A 16,359-nucleotide genomic window follows, 5' to 3' on the forward strand; every position below is an offset into this window, starting at 1 on the left:
CCTGAATAATTGGGATTTGACCATTAGATCAGTTTAACTGAAAACCTAATATTGCCTATTACTAGCCTTTACTATTTATTGGCATTGCAACTTTATTTCATTTTCACCATCCCCTTTTTAAGATCTTTCTTCCTTAAAGGTTTTGGAAGGCCAGCAAAAGTTAAAACATCGGGTCTTCTCCCACTCTTGCTGGCCGTGGACTAAAATTATAGTCCAGAGTTAGGACCCTGTTCCACAGTGGTATCATATCATGGGCATTAGACTTCTCTGTCGCTTTTAGGCCTAGGCCAACCTCCTGAGGGATGTGAAGTCAATGAGTATTTGGAAAAATTAATATGAATTGGTGGGGTTTTTATATTTAGAAACCAACAGTACCAAAATGCAACAATGTTATTGGGTTTTTTTTAAGATAGGTCTAAAAACTGAGATGTGATATGAGAGTGTAGTATTTCAGTATTTTGAAAACCTTGGGAATGAGAGAAGTGATATGAGATTCCTGTTTGGTATTTGCCAATAATGAAAATGTTATGCATCTCAGCAGCGATACTGAAAGCTCTCCATTTTTAAAATTGATGTTGTCAGTTCTCATCCATTTTAAATAATTGATGGGGTCAGTTTTCCTCGCAAATCGGCTTTTTAAAACTCTCATTTCTTTCCTGTTTAGATCAGGACAGTCAAATCCAACTTTCTACTTGAAAAAGGGACCGAAAGCCTATGTACTAAGAAAAAAGCCACATGGCTCTCTCCTTCCTAAAGCACACAAGGTATGACTAGACAGACTAATGCTTTCTGTGGTGAAAAATTATGCATTTTAGCATATGCATTGAAATTTGGTTTTGAGTGCTTAATCTGTAATCTGAATTTCTCAAATTCACCAAGGATCATTTAAAAAAAAAAATCTTCATTCCGCCTTTAAAAGCTTGCATAAGCAGGGCTTGCAACTTTTGTTGCCCAGGTAACTGCCGGTGGCCACAACATTTCAGCCTTGTGATTGGACTCCAGAAATCCACCAGGCTCGGATTCCAGAGCCTCAGATGTGAGGAAATATGCACTCTTATTATGTTCCGTGTTTGTGGTTTGCTCTACCTATCAACTGAGAGCTTTACGCTCCGTGCGTGATCTTGGTATCAGGACAGACCATTTTTATGTATTTAATTGGTGCAGAGCATGTACCAGGTCCTTGAGAATATTCAAGAGACGTTAAAGATGTATTCTCTGCTCCTTGGTCACTTATAATCACAATTAGGAGAATAAGAGAATAGGTATAAATAAGACCAAAATAAATGAATAAGCAGAAGAAACAAGACTGTGAGCCCGATGTTGGGTAGGGATCGTCTCTTTTGCCGAATCATACTTTCCAAGCGCTTAGTACAGTGCTCTGCACACAGTAAGCGCTCAATAAATAGCATTGAATGAAGTGAATATGGAGGTGGCAGATGGGGCGGCATGAATGTGTAGGTAGAGGGATTAATTGAGAAATACCTTTGAAAGAGAAGCAGTGTGGTATCGCCAATGGAGTACGGGCCCGGGAGTCAGGAGGACCAGGGTTCTAATCTTGGCTCTGACACTCATCTGCTGCATAACCTTGAGCAAGTCACTTCACTTCTCTGTGCCTCAGTCACCTCATCTGTAAAATGGGGATTCAGGCTATGAGCCTCATGTGGGACAGGGACTGGGTCCAACCCCGTTAGCTTTTACCTACCCCAACACTTACTGCAGTGTCTGGCACATAGTAAGTACTAAAGTGCCATACAAAACAAAAAGAGGGGAGTTTTTGTGGAAGTCTTTGAAGGGATGAGATTTGGTGAGGCTGAGGGGGATGATTCCATTCAGGGGGAAAGGCAGAGCAATGGCTTGGCAGGCGGAGGGTTGGGTAGTATATTTGCTGGTGGGGAATGAAGTGCTCTGCACATAGTTAGCACTCAATAAATACGATTGAATGAATGAATGAATACAAACCAGGGTGTAGCAGAAGGTGGAGCAGATAGGTAAGAGAGAACCTTGAAGCCGGTGATGAAGACTTCCAGTTGCATCTGAAAAACAGTGGGGAAGCCATTGAAAGAAAGGAATGTTATAGGATTGTTTGGATGATAAACTCTTAGGGCCGAGACAGAGGTAGAGGCCATTTCAGTAGTCCAGCTAGGACTGGTCTAGGAAGCACGAGCCTGCTGTGTTCAAGCCACAACTTGGGTAAACAGGTTGCGTAAAAGCCTGATAAGCAGTTACCAGAAAAAAAGAGTTTCTGGCATGCTCAGTGATACTCAGAGACGTTTTATATCTCAGTTGTACATCTATGCGTCTAAAAACAAATTGCAGGGATTACTCTGAAATTGCCTATTGGGCTTCAGGTGGATATTAGTTTGTTTCCTTGGGTGTGACTTTGCTCTTTTGTGAACGGTAAAGCTTTAAACCAGCAAACTTTGAACAAAACTACTCTCTAAGTGAAAATTACTGTGAATGATAAAAGTTTAGTTTATAAAAATTAACCCCCATGTGTTTAAAGGATAACTTGCACCTTGGGTGAAGATGTGACTGATAAACCATTTCATTAATTATTTTAATCATTATTATCAACTATTAGTGTTATTATTAATCATTATTTTATTAATGGCTTTTGAATTCTGAGAATTCTAATATAGTGTTAGAATTAACACCGAGATTTATAAACTTCCTAGATCTCTTAGAACTGGTATACATAGAATCTGAGATATCGATTTGCAAAAATATTTATTAAAACAGTATTTGGTCATAAAATACCCAATTAGGAGATGGGATTTGCAGGAAAATGGAAGCGTTTCCTTAGATGGGCTTTATGTATGTCTGGACCTAAAATGGTTAATTAGCATTAGAATTCTATATAATTTTGATTACTCACATTACTGAAATACTTGTTTTAAACAAAAGTATAGTTCATTCAAATGCTCCCTTCTGAAAAAAGAAAGTAATAGATCTCAACTGGAAGGGATACTCTGGAATTGCACTTGGTTTTTCTGCTTTTGTTGGAGGAAAAAGCCCTTTTTGAAATCAGAGCAAGAAGTTCTATGAAAGGTCATTTCTCCATGTAAAGCCGTAGAACCTTTTATTTTCACCGGAGAGAAATCACTCGGGAAAAAGTTTGAGTTTGGGATAGCAGGCTGTTGCTGTTGGCCCTTTTCTCAGTAAGTAGCATGAGCGAGATAATCCAGCCAAAAATCAGGGCTGCAAATAAGCCGAGGCCAAAGGGGAAAAGGAAAACCTCCGTCTTGGGGCTGCAGTGCCAAAATGGGAGAATGGAATATCGAAACCTGGATTGAACCGACCACTTATGCAACTGAGGTATAAGCTTAACCAAGTGCTTAGTATAGTGTTCTGCACACTGTAAGTGCTCTGAAAACACCATTGACGATGATGATTCCTGTTGCTAGCCTGCCGACCTGAAATCTCCCTATTGGCCCCCAATTAAGCATTGCAAAATGTTATTTGTTTTCTCACCCTGCCTACCTTCCTTTAAACTTGTATCCCTTGTCCTTCAGTTTTGGGAAGATCTGAACCATGCTGAAACCTGAATTCATGCTTCTAGCTTTACCCAAAAAAAAACCCCAAAAACTTGTTTCATTCCCCTTGCCTCTGTCTCTGCTGCATCAGTTCTGTCTTAGCCCTCTGCGTCTCAGTCCCCCAAAGCTATGCAACCCGGTCATCCCTGGCCTGCGGCTGCTGGGCAGCTCAGCTCGAGGGGTGCTCCAGGTGAGGAGGGGTGAGGCAGTATGAACAGGACCAAGAAGCGTCGGGCAACAAAAGAGTCAGAGGGAAGACTCTCCCCAGAGCCCCAGGAATAGGGTGTGTATTTTGCAGGAGGGTGGAGTGAAGCAGGAGCAAATAAAGTCCTTGATTTATCTAGATTATAAATAGAAGCGAAACAGATTTCTAGTGTCCTGGCCACCTATAGGAAACCAGGAAGTTCCTCTGAAATGGTACCCAAAGACAAGGTGTTTTTTTCATTTGTCTGTTTTTAGGTATTGATTAAGCACCTACCATATGCTGTACTAAGTGTTGGGGTAATGACAGAGCTAATCAGGTGGAAAACAGCCGCTATCCCACATAGGGGTTCATAGTCATCCACATAGGGCGCATAGTCGTATTCCCCATTTTTCTGGGTAACTGACATCCAGAGACGTGAAGTGACTTGCCCCAGGTCATACAGCAGACAAGTGGCAGAGCCAGGATTAGCATCCAGATCCTCTGACCCCCCGGCCTTTTCTCATTTCACTAGACTATTCTGCTTCACACCGTTCTGTTAATGCTGTTCTGCTTTGCGCTGCCCTTACCCAGCTTTTTATTGTGGAGAAAGGAGTGACCAGTGTCCCTTACTAGCTGTGGGTAACAACCAATAACCAATAACAAATAACCAGTAGCACTAAATAAGGCAGGGTTTGAGTGAGTTTAAAAAAAATCGTCTAAACTGCTAGCGATAGCTAGCCGGATATCGATGGAGGAGGAGAGTTCCCTCTCCACCTTCATGTCTCTGATCTGAGCAGAAGAAGGTGATATTGCTGCTGGATGCCCCGGGAAACTGTGGGAATTGCCACCACCTTGTGAGCAGAAATAGCAAGATTGAGTAGAAGATGGTGGGTGGGACATGTGTCACTGCTCTTAGTGGGAACTTTTAATAGAAGCATTTCTTCAGGATGGGAGGGCTCTGGGTAAACCGTCCAAGGTCTCCCATGACCAGGCCCATCAGTACTGAGAATGGCCCCCATCCAGCGGGAGATCCAATGTGGAGGCCTGGGTCACTGCCGGTTCTCGTGAGTTTGGCAATTGTGGGCTCTGCACTATTTCGAGCCACCGTCCACAACGTGCCCCGGGAGGAATCTGCCTGTGATGTGTAGGTGGCAGGTTTGCTGAAGTGCAGCTCGTGAGCTCTCTTCCCTCCCTTCCCCCTGGTATTTGTCTTTATTAGATTTAAAAGAGAGTGTCTCTAGAACAGAAGAGAACAGAAAATAACCATGATTCAATAAAATTTCAGCACAAGCACTTAACTGGGGGAAGGGAGGCTAGGAGAAAGAGAGACCGGGAAGCTCATTTAACTCCTGGAGAGAAGAGATGCTTGGTGACCACTCAGGTGAAGAGCTGGGGCAGTCTTGTCTCTTGACCCCCTAGACAGTTTGCTGCCAGCCTGTCCTGTAGACATCAGGAGCTCAATTTGAGTCAGTGGTAGAGGTGAGACAGGACACTGCAACGACTAGGGGCAGTGATAAAAATAATGATAATGGTGTTTAAGTGCTTACTAAGTGCCCAGTGCTGTACTAAGCACTGGGGTGGATGCAGGCCAATCGGGTTGGACACAGCCTCAATCCCCATTTCACAGATGAGGGAACTGAGGCCCAGAGAAGTGAGGTGACTTGCCCAAGGTCATGCAGCAGTCGGGGCAGAGCTGGGATTAGAACCCATGACCTAACTCCACAGCCCAGCCTTGTGGACAGTTGCAAAGTTAAAGTTGCTTCTTCAGCTTCTTGATGGTGTTTGATTTTCTGCTGAAAGGGAAATAATAATGATGGTATTTATTAAGCGCTTACTATGTGCAAAGCACTCTTCTAAGTGCTGGGAGGATACAAGGTGTTCAGGTTGCCCCATGTGGGGCTCACAGTCTCAATCCCCATTTTACAGATGAGGAAACTGAGGCACAGAGAAGTTAAGTGACTTGCCCAAAGTTACACAGCTGACAAGCGGCAGAGCCTGGATTAGAACCCATGACCTCTGATTTCCAAGCCCGGGCTCTTTCTATTGAGCCACGCTGCCTCCCTACCCGTGGGCAGTCGGATGGCTGCCCAGCATTCTCAGGTCATGAGAAGGTGGCACTGCCAGAGACAAGCCAGGGCGGAATCATCTTCAGACCTTTTACCAGTCCATTGTAAAGAATCAGGGCAGAGAAAAATGGAGGATCATTTTATAACTTACATCTATTATGTGCCTATTGGTACCATCCAATATCATACTGGCTTTAATAATAAATTTGTTGTTGATTTCTATTCAGTTTCGGGTCAGCTATAATCATTATCGGACCTTTCCTCTGTACTAAGTTTTTGCCTAGCCAGCCTTTCCCCATCTTGGATTTATATTGCTTTTCACCTCTTACTCTTTTCCACATTAAATTTTGTCCTGTTTTTGAATAACCATTTTTCCAGTATGTCTAAATCACTCTAAATTCTATTACTTTCTTCAAACTTTGGAGAGAGGGCAAACTGCCCCCCTACCCCCCCGGTAGCTCTACATAATACCGAAGCTGATAAACTGGATTTTAAAAATTCTTCTAATGTGTTAGCGGTACATCTGTTTTAAACATATACCACCTGTGAATAGTTTTTGATTAATATAATGGTTTGGTCATTTTGGGAACTTTTTGAGAACCGTTAAAATCCCACTGGAATAATAAATCCATCTTTTCTTTTAGCATTCCCCCCCACCATGAAATTCTCCTTCCTTACAAATTAATTCTTCCATCATATAGCCCACTCTAAATACAAACATTTAGCTTCACTTTCTTGAAAAGCAGCTTTTGTTTTTTTCACTACTTATACACTATTGGGGTTTTTGATGTAACTTTTTCTAAATTCAAATTGAAATCTTTGCCTTCATTTTCTCGGATCAATTATTTATCATCTCTTCAGTGTCCTGTCCTAGAGGAACTTACAATCTAAAGAAGCAAAATAAACTGGAAACTTTGATTTTGGTATTAGAGAGGAAGTCTGTTTGAGAGCTGCTGGAAACCTGTCTGTTAATCAATTGGTATCGCTATACTCGTGATGATTTTGAATATTCTGTAACCATTATTGTGTTTAGATTGATAGAGAATTCCGTGTGCTGAAAACCTTATTTTCAAATGGATTCCCAGTTCCTAAGCCCTTACTGTACTGTGATGATGCTTCTGTGATTGGAACGGAATTTTATGTGATGGAACATGTACAGGTGAGTCCCTCGGTAAAAAATATTAATAGTGGAAAAAACATATGCTCATGATAATGTTTCAGGTGCTGCTAAGTAAAATGCTCCTTGCGTATTGTACACTTAGATGCCACACTCTTTAATGTCATCAAACAGAAACTCCTCAATGTTGGCTTTTAGGCATGCAGTCTGCTCTCCCCCTCCCACCTATTCTTGCTCATGTCCCGCTACGATCCCACTCTCTTCTTTCCACATCACTCTCCAGTTATCACCCCATCTCCTCCTACCATTCCTTTCTAAGCCCCTTGATCAAGTTGTCTAGACCCACCGCCTCTCCTTCAATTCTCTCCTTGGCTCCCTCCAATCTGGCTTCTGCCTCCTTCACTCCACAGAAACTGCCCTCTCTAAGACCACTAGTGACCCCTTTCTTGCCAAGTCCAACAGCCTCTACCCCATCGTAATGCTCCTCGACCTCTCAGCTGCCTCCGACATTGTGGACCATCCCCTTCTCCTTGAGACATTACCTACCCTTGGCTTCACTGACACTCTTTTGATTCTCTTCCTGTGTTTCTGATTAGTCCTTCTCAGTTGTTTTCAAAGTCTTTTCCTCTGTCTTCCGTCTTCTAACTGTGGGTATCTGTCAAAGCTCAGGTGCATTCTCTATCTACACCTACTCCCTTGGACAATTCATTTATTCCCAAGCGCTTAATACAGTGCTCCGCACATAGTAAGTGCTCAATAAATACTGTTGAATGAATTTATCCCCTGTGGCTTCAGCTGCCACCAGTAAACAGATGATTGCCAGATTTACCTCTCCAGCCCTGACCTCTCTCCTTCAGTGGAGGCTCACTTTCCTCGTCTTTACTTGTATGTCCTGCCAATATCTCCAACTTAACAAAAGAGACCTCCTCACCTTCCCATCCAAACCCTGACATCGCCCTGTTTTTCTTATCAACGTAGACAGCACCACTCCCCACCCTGTCTCACAAGGCCATAATGTTGCCATTATCCTCTACTCATTTTCCCTCATTAATCCCATCTACTCAGGATCACCAAATCCTGTCAGTTCTGCCTTCACATCATCACTAAAATCCGTCTTTTCCTCTCCATCCAAACTGCTGCTACATTGATCTAAACACTTATATCCTGCCTTGACTGCTGCACCAGCCTCCACTCTCCCCACTCCAGTCCTTCCCTCTGCTGCCCAGATCATTTTTCTAAAAAAACTGTTAGGTCTCACCTCTCTGAACTCCTCAAGAATCATGTCTACTAACTGTATTGTATTTTCCCAAGTGCTTTGTATAGAGCTCTGCACACAAATACTCAATAAGTACCATTGTTTGGTAGATTTCAGTGAGTCATCTATTAAAGTAGCGTCATCAGGTCACTAAATGGCATTGGCGATTTGAATGAACAAATGTACCTCTTGAAGTGTCTGTTACACTCGTTAGCTTTCAGGGCAATGCCTGGGGCATGTGCCTTGGTAAATATCACTGCAAAGTCAACAATCTCTGTGGGCTCCTATTACAGAAAAATAGAGCCAAACCTAACCATCTGAACACATTCTACTCAAGACCTCTGGGTAGGATTTTTGAAGAGGCTTCCATCCCCACTGCTGGCCCTAGGTTATGTAAACTGGCCAAGGAGATGGACTGGAGCATGTTCAAGTAGATCTTTAAGTTAACAGATCTTCATTAAAAAGATTTTCCCTTGAAGTGAATATTTTTCACGGTGTTAAAATTAAGTCACAGACAGGCCTGTTTTTCACTTTTTGATCTTTCTGGCTTCACACCGAGCTAGAAGGTGCCTTTAATCGGGTCCTTCATTTTCCTCCAGGTGTCAGTACAGTACAGCCAGAAAGTGAAGTCACCAAAAAAGTGGTCCAAATCCGGAAGAGAAAAGTCTACAAAAACTGAGCCAGATCTCTATGACCATTTTTGAAAGGTGTGACTACAACAACGTAAATTTAGGCCATATATGTGTGTAGATATATATATAAGGCCTAAATATGCCAAGAGCCTCATTTTAAAAATTTAAAAATTCCACAAAAGTGGGCTGGTTTGAATTTCAAACCAGTTTATCTGTATTTTCTGGGCTTTGAAATAAAAGGAAAGTGGGCCCAGTTGAAATGACAAATGAGATTCTAGGGTTCAGCTCTAGCCTTGGCCCAGTTAAGCTAAGCAGAGATGGTGACCGAACCAGAAAGAGGCATGAGTTGAATTGGAAGCAGTCTCAAGATTTCTGGGTGACACCTCTGTGGGTGTAGAGGGTTTTCATTGGAACTGATAATTCAAGTCCCTACTTGTAACCTCCGCACTGCCAAACTGAAATGTAATCTTCTGGCACAAATTAGAGTTAGGACCTACTGAGGGTGGCTGGATTTGCAAAATGGACCTAGTTCATTTAATCAATCATTCAGTCATTCATTCGATCATATTTATTGAGCACTTACTGTATGCAGAATGCTGCAGTAAGTGCTTGGTCGAGTACAATATTAACAGAGTTGGTAGACATGTTCCATGAAAATTCTGTTGTACTGTAATGACGGTTTTCTAAAAAGCAGTGTTTTGTTTCTCTAGGGTCGTATCTTTCGTGATTTCACAGTACCTGGCATTACTCCAGCAGAACGTTCAGCTTTGTTTGTGGCTGCGGTAGAAACTCTGGCACAGCTACATTCATTGAATTTAAAGACATTGGATCTGGAAGGATATGGTAGAGGAATAGGGTACTGCAAGAGACAGGTAATGTGTGCCGTGGAAATAACTTTGTCAGGTTCTTGATGGTATTGTTTCAGGCTGAAATGTTGGATGACTGTTTTGAAATAATAAACCATATAGACTTAAGTTTAGGCTTTTTTTAATCTCTAAAGAGTTGTAGTTCTAATTTTCAAAATATATCTTTTGGGCACATGAAGGAATTTTCCTTTAGGTTTTTCAAATGAAATGATGTACAAGTAACACATTCTTGTAATTATGCCTGCTTGGATTTTAATGAGCACTATTGTGTAAATGAAATACACGTTCACTTAGGTTTACCGATACATTTTCTATTAATGTTTCTTTTCTATCTATTATTCAAGACTTATCCTTGGCACACAATAATTTTGTTGACCATTTAAGTGGCCCCTGTAACAGTAAAACATAGGGGCAGGGGAAGCAGCGTGGCTTAGTGGAAAGAGCACGGGCTTGGGAGTCAGAGGTTCTGAGGCGCTTAAAGCCATCTGAGTGCACCTGAGAGGGCCTGTGGAGATCAGAGCGGTTGTGGTCTGCCGTTCCGGCCCCACATTAGAATGGAATCCTCTAGAATTTCCCACCAGAAATTCTAACTTTCTTCTTATTGGACTTCATTTTCACATTATTGTCAAAAACCTGCTGTGAAATTGATGAAGATTCGTGAAGAGAAAGCATTTGAAGGGGTAGGAATTGCTGATTCTGATAGGCTCAGAGGACTGGGGAGAGGGTACCAAGTGATGACCAACTCCTTAAGCTGAAAGAATCGTAGAAAGCCAGGAAGCGTAACAAACTGTGACTCAGAGAAATAAATGCTCTATATTTAGATTTAGTAGATGGTATCAAAGATCACTGAAAATCTCATAACTATTATTAGTAGTAGTAATGTTGTATATAAGTGCATACTATGTGCCAAGCACTGTACTAAGTGCTGGGGTAGATAGAAGATAATCAGTTCCCTCACGTGCTCACAGTCTAAGTAGGAGGGAGAACAGGAGGGAGAAGCCGTGTGGCTTAGCGGAAAGAGCCCGGGCTTGGGAATCAGAGGACATGGGTTCTAATCCTGGATCTGCCACTTGTCAGCTGTGTGACCTTGGGCAAGCCATTTCACATCTCTGTGCTTCAGTTACCTCATCTGTAAAGTGGGGATTAAGACTGTGAGCCCCATGTGGGATAACCTGATTACCTTGTACCTACCCCAGCGCTCAGAACAGTGCTTGGTACATAGTAAGCGCTTAAAAACAACATACTAATTATTACTGTTATTATTATTAGGTAATGAATCCCCATTTTACAGGTGAGGAAACTGCAGCACAGAGGAAGTTCAATGACTTGCCCAAGGTCACACAGTTGGCAAGTGGCAGAGCTAGGATTAATAATAATAATAATAATGTTGGTATTTGTTAAGCGCTTACTATGTGCCGAGCACTGTTCTAAGCGCTGGGGTAAACACAGGGGAATCAGGTTGTCCCACGTGGGGCTCACAGTCTTAATCCCCATTTTACAGATGAGGGAACTGAGGCACAGAGAAGTTAAGTGACTTGCCCACAGTCACACAGCCGACAAGTGGCCGAGCTGGGATTCGAACTCATGAGCCCTGACTCCAAAGCCCGTGCTCTTTCCACTGAGCCACGCTGCTTGAGGATTAGAACTCAGGTCCTCTGACTCCCACTCCCATGTTCTTTCCATTAGGCCCTGCTGCTTCTTGTGCTGCTTCACTCTGCTGGTGTCCAGTTTGTTTATAGAGTGATTACTTCTAGGCTTGACTGGAGATAATTATCAATTTGATGCCTGAATTTCCTTCTTCCAGTGATTAAGAAGTACTTTTTAAGTACCCAAAAGGGCCACACTATGGTACTGGGTATTTGGGATTCATGAAAAGAACCAAGACAAACATAAAATGACTATAATCAGTAACTTAAGACAGCAAAGTAGGAACTGATGAATAACGTCTTTAAACAAAATTACAGGTCTCATTTGTTTTTAGTTGAAGTGACTAGTAAAAAGTAAATCACTTCAAACCCCATTATAAAATGGCTAGTTGAGCCACTTTCAGTATAATTGTGATTTATTTAAATGTTATAGGGCCTGGTGCTCATTTACTCTTTGTTCTACTCCATCTATTATTTATGATCAGGTATCAACTTGGACAGAGCAATATCGTGCAACTGCTCACCAGGACATTCCTGCTATGAATCAGTTGTCTGCCTGGTTAATGAAAAACTTGCCAGCTAATGACAATGAAGAAAATTTGATTCATGGAGACTTCAAACTAGATAACATAATTTTTCATCCAAAAGAGGTAGCGTACATATTTGTGTGTAACTTTATGTATCCTATTTTCTGGGGGAAAAAAAGTGACTTGCCGATTAGCAATGCCTAATCATTATTGTATTTTGTTGTTTTGCTTTGTTTTCAGATAGAATGAATATAAAAGGCTGCTTAAAAGTATAGCTTTATGTTGGGCCACTCTGGCATTATCTTTTGGGTTAATATCATTTCTTCCTGTCCACCTTTTGGACAGTCTCCATTTATTTGGTACTTCATGAGTTCCCCAAAATTCCCTGAAGTACAGCTCTGTACAAGATGAATGGAAACATAATGGTTAGCGTGAGAATGTTGAATCCGTAAAAACTGGCTATATAAACTTGGGAGTAGAGGCTTGTGGGCCAGGATGGGGAAATTGGAGCAGTGTGGTCGGAATATCTAACCTCCCTGTGATTTCATTATGTGGTTTCAGGAAAAAAAAATGTGTTTTGGTTTCTAAGCTTACTGTACCTGCCTCCTTTGGGCGATTATAAAATACTGTGCTCAAGACCGCATTTTGTATTTAGGGTATTAGAACACTTCAGAGGAAGTTAATGTTTGGTTTCCTGAGAGAAACCACCAAAACCATTCAGCTTCTGACGAGGGAGTGGCTTGTCTACTTGGAAGGATCTGGCCTTACGGTTGGTTGTAAATGGCCCCGGAGTAGTTGGAGAAAGCTGGGAAACATTTTTTTTTTTTTTTTGGTATTTGTTAAGCGCTTACTATGTGCCGAGCACTGTTCTAAGCGCTGGGGTAGACATAGGGGAATCAGGTTGTCCCACGTGGGGCTCACAGTCTTAATCCCCATTTTACAGATGAGGGAACTGAGGCACAGAGAAGTTAAGTGACTCGCCCACAGTCACACAGCTGACAAGTGGCAGAGCTGGGATTCGAACTCATGAGCCCTGACTCCAAAGCCCGTGCTCTTTCCACTGAGCCACGTCATATCATCTATGATGTTTCACAATCCCACCTTTAACTATCTGAATATTATCCCAATATTCAGTCCATCAGTTTCTGCTGGATCACGCCTGTTATACTGGTAGGCTTTTCTGCAGAAGACTAAATCAACATTTCATATATAAAGAAAATCATGATTCTTAACCTTAGTACACTAATACATGCTAAGTTACATTTTCTATTTTTCTGATCTACAAAATCAAAAAAACTTTTCAGTGGTTTAAAAGGCTCAACTTCATTGTATTAGCAATACCACCAATGAATCTGTTGGATGATTTACTCTTCATATGAACCCAGTAATTCCATTTTATATTTTTTAAAGATTTTTTTGGTTGGGAGGGGGAACCTTTTAATTATTAAAATCTCAAATAGGCATATGAATTTAAAATCATTTTTTGCATGTCAGAATATAATTTCATTTTACATTTAGTATGAATGATATGAGTTGGTAAATATTCATCAACTTGAAGATCAAACAGATGTTTCCTATTTTGAAATGTACCTTTGGCTATAGAATTAGCATTTTAGTTACGCTATCACAAAATATACTCCTTTCATGTTATTGTAGCAGCTGCCATTTACTTTTAGACAGGCAGAAGGTGGGACAGTTTGGGTAAGAGTCTCTCTAAACTCTATAGCTTTGGGAAAACTATTCAACAATCAATCAATTTTAAGTATTTTTTTTGGTGATTATTTTCTTTGGAGAGTTTCAAATCATTTAATTGATGAGGGATAATTAAATTGCTATGAATGTTGCCCCCCCTCAATTTGTGGCTAACTCTTATCACATGGAATGGGGGGGACAGGGTATTTAGGAAAAGTAAAAATGCCAGCGAAGAGTAGTGCTAAGGGGGTAGTGAATCTATAAAATTTCTCCATCCCATTTGTTTCCATATTATTTATTAATGGTTTAGGGCTTGTCATTGCATTAGTAACCCCATTATTTCATTGCACTTTGAAACAGATTCAACCTTTAACCTGGAAACAAGTGGGACTTGGGCATAATATAAATCTTGCATAATAGTTTGGCAAATATTTAGCAAGATTTGGAAATCATTTGTAAGTTTGTACTGTTGGTTAAAGTTTTGAAACAGACGTGGATTTTTCAGAAATTCAGAAGTGAGGATACCATTCCAGGCAAACCCACTTTCCCCTTCCCTCTCAGCAGATAAGAGCATGGTTAGAAGGGAAGTTAAAATGTGGGGCATAGCTGCCCCGCTCATTTCAAAATACCAGGGTCTGTTCTGAGAATTCTCCAGCCCTTCTGCACCATTCCAACTTTAAACATGTGGATTCAGGTATTCAGTTTCCAGCATTCGTGGATCAGGGGTATTTTTCCACTTTGGTCAATGTCCAAATGGCTTGAGAATCTGTTTATTGGCAGTTATCACAAAAGCTATCAATTATCTGCGGTCATGAGGACACAGAGTAGCATGGATAAATGAACTAAAAGTATTACAGACTTGATAGCCAGTAGCTTCTTTCCGAACAAAACTTTTCTTTGCTGCTGACAAGTAGCAAACTAATAGATATAAATTTCACCTCTACCCACCCTGTTAATGGAAGTGGTAACAGGCAGTGAAATGACTAAAAGGTGGGCATCAACAGGGAGGGGAGTAAAATAATTTGGTTAATCCACCAACCAGTTCAAATCGTGAATCCCTGAGACGATTGTACAAACTGAAGATCCACTTGGCTTTTTCTAGTGTGAAAAGGCTGATGGTGTCAGACGGTATTTGATTTAATCCGTTTTCTTTTTATACCAGTAACTTGCAATTCTAACTCTTCAAACCTTTTTGTTTCAAGGCTCGTGTTGTGGCAGTTCTAGACTGGGAACTTTCAACGATTGGTCATCCTTTATCAGATTTAGCATACCTGTGCCTGTTCTACTTCTGGCCCAAGACAATTCCAGTTTTAGTTGCTAAGAATATGCTTTCTTATGAAGATACTGTAGGTATTGAACTTATTTAATAATACTAGTGCAGTTGCCCAGCTTCACTCAGACGTAGGGGGGGCTGCGACAAGGGCGTCCACCAAGGGACAGGACAAGGGAATGGGGGCTGGGATTGACCGAAACCCAGGTTCTAGAGGCAGCGTGCAGTGGTCATGATGGCGGCCACGATGACAGCACTGGCAGTAGCAATTTGTATTCTTATTTGCTCTGGTTCCCCGGAGTTCCCGCAGAATAATTCGGCATCAGCACATACAGTCAAATAAACAAATCAGACCTTAGCTGATCCTTGAGTCCCGCTTGGTTTTTAAACCCTATATTCAAACTGTCACCTGGATCCCCCTTGGTTCTCAGTATACTTTCACTCTTTTGGAGAGCTTATCCATGCTCACAGCTTCGTCAGTGTGGATAACTTCCAGATCTTTCCTGCTAACCTTGACCTTTCTCCTCTGCAATCTCACAAAGCTTGGCCTAATGGATAGAGTATGGGCCTGGGGTGCAGGAGGACCTGGGTTCTAATCCCAGCTCTGCCACTTGTCTGCTGTGTGACCTTGGGCAAGTCACTTCACTTTTCCACACCTCAGTTACCTCATCTGTAAAATGGCGATTAAGATTGTGAGCCCTTTGTGGGACTGTGTCTAATCAGATTAGCTTGTATCTACCCAGTGCTTAAAACAGTGCTTGACACCTAGTAAGCGCTTAACAAATACCATTATTGTCTCTACTCGGAATCCCCACCAGCTCCACAAACTAAATTCCTTGACTTTGCCCACAAATCCTCTCCTCCGCCTCGGTTTTTTTTTTATGGTATTTAAGCACTTACTATGTGGAAGGCACTGTTCTTTCCCATCTCAGTTGAGAAACCTAGCCATCCTGTACGATTCTCAAGCCTACAACCCTAGCATTGCTCCTCTTCCTCTGTCAACCCTTTTATCCAGTCAGTCACTGGATTTCCTCCACAACATTTCCAGGATCCGCCCCGTCCTCTCCATTCAAACTGGCACCATGCTAGTACAGGCACTTGCCATATCCTAGCTTGATTACTGTTTCAGCTTCCTCTTGTCTCCCTCACTCAGTTCAGTCCTCCCACTCTCCAGTCAGTCAGTGGTATTCATTGAGTGCTTACTATGTGCAGAGCACTGTACTCTACGCTTGGGGAAATACACTATAACAGAGTTGGTAGGTGTGATCTCTGTTCACAGGGATTTTACAGTCTGAAGGGGGAGACAGACATTAAAATAAATTACAGAGAGGAGAAATTGTAGAGCAGAAGGATATGTTAATAAGTGCTGTGGGGCTGGGTTGAGTATCATACTGCTTAAAGAATTCGCGGCTAAGTGTGTAGTTGACAGAGGGGAGGGCGGATAGGAGAAGCGAGGGCTTAGCCAAGGCCTCTTGGAGAAGATACCATTTTAGGAAGGTTTTCTGAAGTGGGCATAGTGGTGGAAAAATGAATAATGGTAAAATAATGGTAAAAGGAATAACAAATTATTC

The 16,359-nt window shown here is 41.7% G+C and overlaps 1 protein-coding gene across 1 annotated transcript in view; it reads left to right on the top strand.

The window, feature by feature from the left end:
- The window catches only part of ACAD11 (acyl-CoA dehydrogenase family member 11), a 69,996-nt gene that overhangs the window by 4,066 nt on the left and 49,571 nt on the right, over positions 1-16,359 (top strand). Inside the window, exons 2-6 of the mRNA XM_001514023.4 lie at positions 665-764; positions 6,817-6,942; positions 9,498-9,659; positions 11,785-11,949; positions 14,721-14,868. Of these exons, the coding sequence (XP_001514073.2) occupies positions 665-764; positions 6,817-6,942; positions 9,498-9,659; positions 11,785-11,949; positions 14,721-14,868 (701 nt within the window). The remainder of the gene's footprint in view (positions 1-664; positions 765-6,816; positions 6,943-9,497; positions 9,660-11,784; positions 11,950-14,720; positions 14,869-16,359) is intronic.

This window comes from Ornithorhynchus anatinus, chromosome 8 (genome assembly GCF_004115215.2).
Source record: "Ornithorhynchus anatinus isolate Pmale09 chromosome 8, mOrnAna1.pri.v4, whole genome shotgun sequence".
Lineage (NCBI taxonomy): Eukaryota > Metazoa > Chordata > Mammalia > Monotremata > Ornithorhynchidae > Ornithorhynchus > Ornithorhynchus anatinus.